Below are 10165 nucleotides of genomic sequence, written 5' to 3' on the forward strand. Positions count from 1 at the left end.
TCATGCTAGTTGTATTACTGTTAATGCTAATATTGATCATGCTAGTTCTGTTACTGTTAATGCTAATATTGATCATACTAGTTGTATTACTGTTAATGCTAATATTGATCATGCTAGTTCTATTACTGTTAATGCTAATATTGATCATGCTAGTTATATTACTGTTAATGCTAATATTGATCATGCTAGTTCTGTTACTGTTAATACTAATATTGATCATGCTAGTTCTATTACTGTTAATGCTAATATTGGTAGCGCTAGTTGTGTTACTGTTAATGCTAATATTGATCATGCTAGTTCTGTTACTGTTAATGCTAATATTGATCATGCTAGTTATATTACTGTTAATGCTAATATTGATCATGCTAGTTCTGTTACTGTTAATACTAATATTGATCATGCTAGTTCTGTTACTGTTAATACTAATATTGATCATGCTAGTTCTATTACTGTTAATGCTAATATTGATCATGCTAGTTGTATTACTGTTAATGCTAATATTGCTAATGCTAGTTGTATTACTGTTAATGTTAATATTGATCATGCTAGTTGTATTACTGTTAATGCTAATATTGATCATGCTAGTTCTATTACTGTTAATGCTAATATTGATAATGCTAGTTCTATTACTGTTAATGCTAATATTGATCATGCTAGTTGTATTACTGTTAATGCTAATATTGCTAATGCTAGTTGTATTACTGTTAATGCTAATATTGCTAATGCTAGTTGTATTACTGTTAATGCTAATATTGGTAGTGCTAGTTGTATTACTGTTAATGCAGTTATACGTCGTACATAAACAGTGAAATTTGAGTCAGTTAGAAAAAAAATAGAAAAAATACTAATTCATTAAAATGTACAAGTATTGAGCTGAACTTTGGTGTGGTAGTAGCTGTGAGTCAGTCCCAACATGCACAGTGAGGGCTAACCGATCACCTGGAATCTCCTAATTTTGTGTGCGTTTGACAAAAAGGTCTAAGCGGTAGATGTAATAAAAATCATGTCCTTCAGAGATAAATGTGCTGTTTTGTGCAGTGCTGGAATGAAAATGATTGTTTATTTCAAACATAAATCCTTGTGTCATACGACAGCGTTGTGTGAGTCACTGTCCGTGCGTTCTGTGCAGTTATTCTAAAAATATTGTTGCTCTTGAAGGAACAACATTTCTCATGTCACACCACAGCCCCGCCACATGATTATTTTCTTACGTTTCTGTTGAACAGAGGATTTCAGTGGCAAGCTGCGAGATATCTCCATAAATACAGTTGTTATTTTCCAGCACAGTCTGTCATTTACAAATTTAGCAGGTTGTTAAATTCCCTGTCTAGCAAGCTGACACAGCCTGCTGCTGCGAATGCAGAGTGGCGCTTGTGACAAAGACGGGTGTGAATGCTGAATAGTTATCGAGCATCTGCTGCAGCTGAGCATGACAAAAAAAAGGCGGGTGGGGGTGTTTAGTGGGTGGGTGTGTGCTCAAACACTGAGGATGTTTGTACTGGGCTTGTTTCAAGAGCGTCAGCTTCACTTCCAAATGGACAGAGCCGTAAAAACACCTGCATCATTTGCCGCGCACTCGTATTAAAATAGAAGTGGCTGCAGAATAAACTATTTTACTGAAGTGGCAAAGAGAAGATCTGGGCGTATGATGGACATCAACAAGTCGACAAACTTGTTTTGCACGACATTAGAAAACTGTAATTCTGTAATTCTCTGCAATTCTGTAATTAATTATCGTTTGTAGTTTTTGAGATTAGTTTTTTTTAGGACTGGAATTGAACATGAAATGCAAACAAACCTCAATGTTTTTGGAGCAAGATATAGAGTTACACCGTGTTTAGGAAGAGATCTAGTTTTTACTGCAAGGCTGAGGCTGCACAGGGTGATGAATGGTAGCAAGTGGAGAGAATACTTCATCCACCACCAGGAGCAATAGCGGAGCCAGAGGGTGGCCAAGGGTGGTCTTGGCCACCCTTGATTAATCTTTGGACACCCCGATAAAAAAAAAAAAAAAAAAAAACTACTTTTAAGCAACATAAAAACTAGAAAGCATAATTTCATCAATTGATAAGTGTGACACACACACACAAAAAATACATTTATATATAGAGTGTGTGTGTGTGTGTGTGTGTGTGGGGGGGGGCTGTCAAACCAGCCACTAGGGAGCACCAGTTTGTGCATCTCTGGATCTGGTCCCAAGCCCAGGTAAGTGGTGAGGGTTGTGTCAGGAACAGCATCCGATGTAAGACACTTTTGCCAAAACCATAATGCGAGTTCATCAAAGCCAAACTACACCGATCGGTCGAGGCCCAGGTTAACAACGACCGACACCGGTGCTGTTGACAAACAGGCAGAAATTGTGCTCCTGTTAGTCGAAGACCACGAGGAGGGAAACGTGTCAGTAGACGGAGGAGAAGAGGAAAGTCAAGAATGTAGGAGTGAGGGTTTCAACTCTAAATGTGGGGACAATGACAGGCAAAGGAAGAGAGCTGGCTGACATGATGCTGAGAAGGAAGGTAGATGTTTTGTGTGTCCAAGAGAACAAGTGGAAGGGCAGCAAGGCTCGCAGCATTGGAGCAGGGTTCAAACTGTTTTACCATGGTGTGGACAGAAAGAGAGAAGGAGTAGGGGTGGTCCTGAAGGAGGAGTTGGCAAAGAATGTAGTAGAGGTGAAAAGAGTGTCAGATAGGGTGATGTGTCTGAAGGTAGAAGTAGAAGGTCTGATGCTAAATGTTGTCAGTGATTATGCTCCACAGGTTGGATGTGATGTGGAGGAGAAAGATACATTTTGTAAAGATCTGGATGAAGTGATGGAGAGAATTCCCAGGGAGGAGAGGGTGGTGATATATATCCAACTTATTTTACAAGTTATCATGCTCACAACAGGGACGAACATTTATCGTGGCAGCCATCTTGGATTTTGATATTGCAACCCAGTTTTCGAAAGGAGCCTTTCTTTCGCCTAGATGTAGCCACATACCAAAAAGGAAGTCGGCACCTCACTTGTTTTTCCAAGTTTTACTCACAGCAGCACGGACGGAGAGACGAAGGGTATTTCCACTTCCCCGTCTTCGCTTTGCAACAAAGAGACAATTAACAATCAAGGGTGAGCCGATTGCAGTTTTCTGTCCGATCACAGATTTCTAAAAAGTCAGACCTGCCGATACCGATTTTGTTTTATAAGCGGCACTGTCAGGTGCTATAAGTTCACAATGCACCTTCAATTTTCCATCTTATTTATTGAAAAACAGACCCTTGAACAATATCTTAGAAACAACACAAACTTGTTGTAACTGGCCCCTTATCGGTGCACGCCTATTAACAATCACCTCACCCTAAGTCTTCAGGACAGTCTTTAGTATCGTGAAGTAATTCAAAAACTATTTTTCTCTCGAGCAATTTCCATTTCATTCATTAGATCTTTCAATGGACACTTGTGGTCGCGAGGAAACAAAGTGAACTATGAATCAAGAGAACATGAACCTGTCTAACCTGCAATTCGATTACCAAAACTCTCTGATCCTCATGTCGAAACCTCAGAAATATATCTGAAGAAGGACACGAGTCGGTCAGGAGTAGAGAAATAAAGAACATATTCAGTAGCAGAGCACTGACTTGTCACTTAGACGTAGATAAACCTTATATTTAGCTTCACTGGTGACATGCGGTTTGAAAGACCTTCTATTGTGTCATTTCAAGCATCTATTCTACCTGCATTAATAAAAGTCATATTAGTTCTGAACCTTAGAGTATTAGACTCCCCCGATCTCAAACCACCACCCAGTCGGTGTGATGCATCTCAGACATTTAAAGAGCGTGGACCTGCAGTCTGTCGGGTCATAACGACTTCCCTCCCCTACTCTTTGGCGAGATACAATCATAGGCTGTCAGAGATTTCACCTGGAGCCAGCTCAACTTTTTCCAACTTTGTGTGAGACGTTTGCAGCAATAGAAGGCGCCTGCTCGCTCTCCCCTCTTGACAGGTGAGAATTATACTGTGTCCTTGTCATCTGCAGAGACGCACACACACAGTATTCTCCAAGCAGAGCTATTTCAGACTCTGGAAAGACATCTTTCGATATCGCGCATCTCCATCTGGTGAAATCTGTAATGCCGTTCAAAAGTATTATGTCGACAGACCACCGCGATTGATATTGACAGGAAGGAAAATAAAGCACGGGATGGATTTTAGCTTCAGGGGCTTCGTTTCAAGCCAGAGATGACGGCAGCGTTGTTCCTTTTTTGCCGAATGAACCTTGGCCTGATTTCAATCAGTGACTTATTGGGGAGTGAAAATTGGAAATGGACTGTACTTATAGCACATTTCTATCAAGTCAAGATACTTAAAGCTCTTTACACGACAGTCTGTGCCCTCATTCACCCACCCCAACCATTTTTAATAATAATAATAATACATTTTATTTGTATAGCGCTTTTCTACGTACTCCAAGACGCTTTACAGGAGTTCAAAAAATATAAAATCAGCAATGCACCACAACATAAAAACACAAAGAAAGGGCAAAAATAAACATTAAACACATTTTAAACAGGTGGTTTTGAGTTCTTTCTTAAAAGTGGAGAGCAGCAGGCACGAGGTTGGGGCAGCGAGTTCCAGAGGGTGGGGGCGGCGATGGAGAAGGCTCGGTGACTGTATTCAGGCCCAAAAAATTCAATTCAATTCAAAAATACTTTATTAATCCCAGAGGGAAATTATTTGTTGTTGTAACTCGTTATCCTCGTTTCATTAAGAGATGTTATAGATGCTGACGCTGTAGACAGGAAGGATCTCTTGTAGAGGTCCATCCCACAGTGGATCCTAAGAAACCGGCTGCAGATGCCGTCCGATCCGTCCACCCAGCAGATGCTGAAAATCCGACCCGACCCGGCCGCAGCAATCATTTCTGAACCCCACCCGAACCGAAGAATTAGCAGTAATTACAGGTCTGAAAACGAAAAAACCCGACATTTTTAATTGCTTTGACTGCTTATAGCTATTAACGGTCGGCAGATGTGCACGTCTGAGTAAAGGGGGCAGAAGATCGGAGCTGAAGGGGTGTTTGTCCTTTCATGGCCGTCAAAGCGCATTAAATCCCTGCTTCTGCTGCATTCTGCATTATTCAGACACGGACCCCGCTCTGACATGTCTGCAGGATATTTTGTGATCTCACCTGTTTGGGTTGTCGGCCGCGTGCGTTCGCCGAGTGCAGTGGATGAATGAACGTCTATTTGGGCTTTGATGGATCGCTGGCAGTAGTCCATCTGAAGCTTAACTGAACTTGTTTTTACCTTTTTCAAGGCCGGTCAGTGTGCGATCAAATGGCAGCACGCGGCTGGTGATTGTATGGCAAGCTATGTTGCCATATAATTGGATCGTCAGCCGTGCGCGTCCACTGACGCAATCAAAAACTCGACACCGGCCCGGCCCACACGTTAAGCACGTTATTATGGCCCGGCCCTAATCTGGGTCGGGCCGGGCTCAGGTTAGAAATGACAGCTCTAGCTCCGTCTCCCCAGGTTAGGAGCTTGGTCCTACAGGGGAGAGACAGAATGTTGGGATTGGAGGAGCGGAGGGAACGAGAAGGAGTGTGGTGATGGAGTAGGTCGGTCAGGTATGGAGGGCTTTGAATGTGATGAAGAGGATCTTGAAATGGATGCGCTGAATGACAGGGAGTCAATGGAGGTTCTGCAGGACAGGTGTGATATGTTCACGGGAGCAGGTGTGGGTGAGAAGGCGGGCTGCAGCGCTTTGAATATATTGCAGTTTGTTGAGAGGTTTGGATGGTGAACCGTACAAAATGCTAATGCAATAGTCGATTCTGGATGTGACAAAGGCATGGATTAGGATTTCAGCAGTGGAGAAAGTGAGTGATGGGAGGAGTCCTGCTATGTTTTGGAGATGGAAATGGTAAATGGACTGAACTTATCATATATAGCGCTTTTCTACCAAGACACTCAAAGCGCTTCATCCATTCATTTAACACTCTACTAGATCTGTACAAAGACTAATCAGTGCTTTAGATCACATTCATACATCGATGGGACACACAATGGAGGCAATGAGGGGTTCAGTGTCTTGCCCAGGGACACTTCGGCAGGTGACTGCTGGTGGAATCAAACCCCCAACTCTTGCATTGGAGGACGACTGCTCTAACCACTCAGACACAGCCGCCCAAATGGAAGAATGCAGTCCGAGTTATCCGTTTGACGTGTGATTTGAATGAAAGAGTGGAGTCGAGAATAATACCAAGATTTCGAATGAGCGGTGATGGAGTGAGAGTGATGCTGTCAAAGTTGAGGCAGAAGTTTTGAATGGACTTGGTAACACTGTTTGGACCAATGAGGAGTATGTCAATTTGTCAGTGTTTAATTTGAGAAAATTATGCTTCATCCAGATTTTGATGTCAGTTAAGCAATGGGTGAGGGTGGAATGGATATTGGGGTTTATGGATGTAGTAGAAATGTAAATCTGTATGTCATCAGCATAGCAGTGAAAATGGAGGCCATGATGATGGATGATATTACCAAGGGGGAGGATGTAAAGGATGAAAAGGAGAGGACCAAGCACTGAACCTTGGGGAACACCCTGGGATAGAGGGGTTATGGAGGAGGAGCAGCAGTTGATATGAATAGACTGTTGCCGGTTTGTAAGGTAGGACTGAAACCAGGACAGAACGGAGCCAGTGATGTTCAGGTTGGACTTGAGACGGGACAGGGACAGTATTTTTATCCATAAAATAAAAAACAAACGCAGACGGCCATCGTCTTACCTGATCTGACCAAGGAAGAAGAGCGTGGACACTCGCACATCTCGCAGAAAGGCAGCAGGTCACTGTTGGTGTAAGTGCAGGCCTCGCAGTTCCACATCACCTCAGGATCAGGTTCTGGGAACTTCTGGGAGGTCACGATAGAGGCCGAGCCAATCCCTGTCTTTGTTGACCTATGCATCCCTCCCAGGCGAGACCTGCAGCTCTGGCTGGACTTGGGTGTCCGTAGCCTTTTCAGCTGCGGTGAGAAGTCCTGCTCGGGTGTCACAGGTTCTTGAGAGCAGGAGGTCTCTCTGTCCTTTACTTCCGACTTCTCTCCACTGCCAGCTTGTTCAGCAGCCATCTCTGAGCAGATGGAGGGAGATGTTTCCTCATCGTCCGTCCTCCTTCTCTTTGTCTTCTCCTTGCTGGCGCTCGGGGAGAAGAACGAGCGGATGTCGTGCTGCTTCTCTTTTTCAAACTAAGAAAAATGACAAGCTTCATTTACAACAATGGTAACAAGCAACTGCCCAAAAAAATCTAACAACAATAAACTCTGAAACTTACATGAGTGAAGAACATGTCGTCGTCCCCCACAGTTCCTGGGTTTGCCTCCAGTGGTAGCACCATCTCACTTGGTGTCCACACGTTAGCAAAGTTGAGGAACTCCCACTTGTCCTTGTCGCCCTCGTCAGCCTTCAGGTACTCCTTCCTGCCGTTCAGGGTGCTGCCAGTAACAGTTTCCTGAAGGACACATGACCTTAAGCCTTACCTTTCTAGCAAAGATGAAAGAAAGTACCGCATACGTGCACATTATACACATGGCGACAAACTCTTATACTGCAATCTATAGCAATGGCCCGGACAAGCAAAGACCTTGTATAACCTTTGACCTTGAAGGGTGATGAAAAGTTTACACATCACACATTCTAGGAGTACAAATAAGTATAAAGTTATGCTAAATTATTTTGAGCAGATCACAAATCATGGACAAGAAAAAGAGAATGTTTACGAGCATAAGTAGACTATCCATGGGTTCCCAACCCTGGTCCTTGAGGAACACCATCCTGCATGTTTTAGTTGTTTCTCTGCTCTGACACACATGATTTTAATTAATGGGTAATTAACAGGCTTAACAACAAGTGTGTTGGAGCAGAGAAACAACTAAAACTTGCAGGATGGTGTTCCTCAAGGACCAGTGTTGGGAACCCCTGAATAATACCACAATACGTCTGTCTTTTGACGGGCGTATAAAACAAGTCAACACATGTATTCATTTCCATAGTACAAGTTCATCAGTTATGTTACAATAATGCTTAATTAGTTCTAGCATGTTGCCCTATCGGGGCCCACACCTTCCTGTTGAGCATGGACCACATGACGGTGTCAAAGGTGCCCTTGGCAATAAGGTAGTGGACGTTGACAGAAGAAGTCTGCCCAATGCGGTGGGCACGATCTTCAGCCTGCTTGATCTGTCCAGGGTTCCAGTAAAGCTCGGCAAACACCACATGGCTGGCAGCGGTGAAGGTCAAACCCTGGAGAGGAAACGCACAAATCAACAACGGAACCTGAAGAAAAAAAAGCAATTCAGTCGCCTAAAATAGAACATTGAGGCCCATGTTTAATCTGACGCTCTGCATGCATACCATCAGCAGAATACAGAGAGTAAGAGACTCACACATCTGTTAGTTGTTCAGGAATAATTCAAAGAAAAACAACATTTTCATCCATTGAAGTAGAAAAACAAAAGTCAGAGGTATAGAAGTTTTTATGGAAGCACCTGACCAGCTGCTTGAATGCTGAGAATAGCCACCCGGGTTTCTGGGTCACTCTGGAATTTATGGACCAGCTGGATTCTTTCAGACGATGGCACGCTGCCATCAATTCTGATGTAACCTGCCTGTCAGGACAGAAACAAGACGCAGCTAAATTAGATTTTCACTTGTGAATTTAGTTGCAGGGGGGAAAGCTGCAGCGCAACGCTAAAGTAGCCAACGATTCAAGGTTCAAGGTTCTTTATTGCAATTGGCATCACATGTGGTACACGAGGTGGAACGAAATCATGTACACAAGGTACACCCCAAAATAACAAATATATAAAGTATAAAAAGAAACAGTATACAAGGATCTAGGATATATGCCAAAGACTAATAATGTAAAAATAATACGTTATATTGCTCTCAATGAAAACATTTTATGCACTACATTTAATTACTGGCAGGTATATCTTTGTGTGTATCAATAATAGCAAACTATTTTTCTTATATTTACCAGATGGAACACATTTACTTATTTTTGATTAAAGAAGCTACATTTGAACTCAAAGTATTTCATTAGCATACAAGCTAGTGTTAGCAATTAGTTGTTTATCATAGTTATAAACTTTTTACACAAAGTCAAGTGAAGAACAGCAGAAGTGTTGTTGTAGGCTTTAGCTACATTCTGAACCCAACATGTCTCATATACCGAACCCTTTGATTTATAAAGCACTTAAAAACAGCAACAAGGCCGACGACAGTACCGCACAGCAAAAACAAAACAAACGAGAGACGTGGCAAAAAATACACATATCCAATTCAATCATGTCGATTCAGTTTAGTTCTTCAGCTCCAAGTCACAAGAGAAGTGTCTCAGGACTGATCAGAAACATTCAAATATAAAATAATAATTTAACAGAAACATTCATCTTTAAAATAATAATTTAACAGAAACATTCAAATATAAAATAATAATTGAACAGAAACATTCATGTATAAAATAATAATTTAACAGAAACATTCAAATATAAAATAATAATTGAACAGAAACATTAATGTATAAAATAATAATTGAACAGAAACATTCATGTATAAAATAATAATTTAACAGAAACATTCATGTATAAAATAATAATTGAACAGAAACATTCATGTATAAAATAATAATTTAACAGAAACATTCATGTATAAAATAATAATTGAACAGAAACATTCAAATATAAAATAATAATTTAACAGAAACATTCAAATATAAAATAATAATTGAACAGAAACATTCAAATATAAAATAATAATTGAACAGAAACATTAATGTATAAAATAATAATTGAACAGAAACATTCATCTATAAAATAATAATTGATCAGAAACATTCATGTATAAAATAATAATTTAACAGAAACATTCATGTATAAAATAATAATTTAACAGAAACATTCATCTATAAAATAATAATTTAACAGAAACATTCATGTATAAAATAATAATTTAACAGAAACATTCATGTATAAAATAATAATTGAACAGAAACATTCATGTATAAAATAATAATTGAACAGAAACATTCATGTATAAAATAATAATTTAACAGAAACATTCATGTATAAAATAATAATTGAACAGAAACATTCATGTATAAAATAATAATTTAACAGAAACATTCAA

The 10165-nt window shown here is 40.5% G+C and overlaps 1 protein-coding gene across 1 annotated transcript in view; it reads right to left on the reverse strand.

Moving 5' to 3' along the window:
* Positions 1-10165, reverse strand: part of zranb3 (zinc finger, RAN-binding domain containing 3) — a 116967-nt gene that overhangs the window by 53303 nt on the left and 53499 nt on the right. Inside the window, exons 10-13 of the mRNA XM_037696713.1 lie at positions 8524-8643; positions 8099-8278; positions 7311-7487; positions 6768-7224 (exon numbers count right to left, since the gene is read on the reverse strand). Of these exons, the coding sequence (XP_037552641.1) occupies positions 6768-7224; positions 7311-7487; positions 8099-8278; positions 8524-8643 (934 nt within the window). The remainder of the gene's footprint in view (positions 1-6767; positions 7225-7310; positions 7488-8098; positions 8279-8523; positions 8644-10165) is intronic.

The sequence above is a fragment of the Nematolebias whitei genome, chromosome 23 (assembly GCF_014905685.2).
Source record: "Nematolebias whitei isolate Nwh7 chromosome 23, NemWhi1, whole genome shotgun sequence".
Classification (NCBI taxonomy): Eukaryota; Metazoa; Chordata; class Actinopteri; order Cyprinodontiformes; family Rivulidae; genus Nematolebias; species Nematolebias whitei.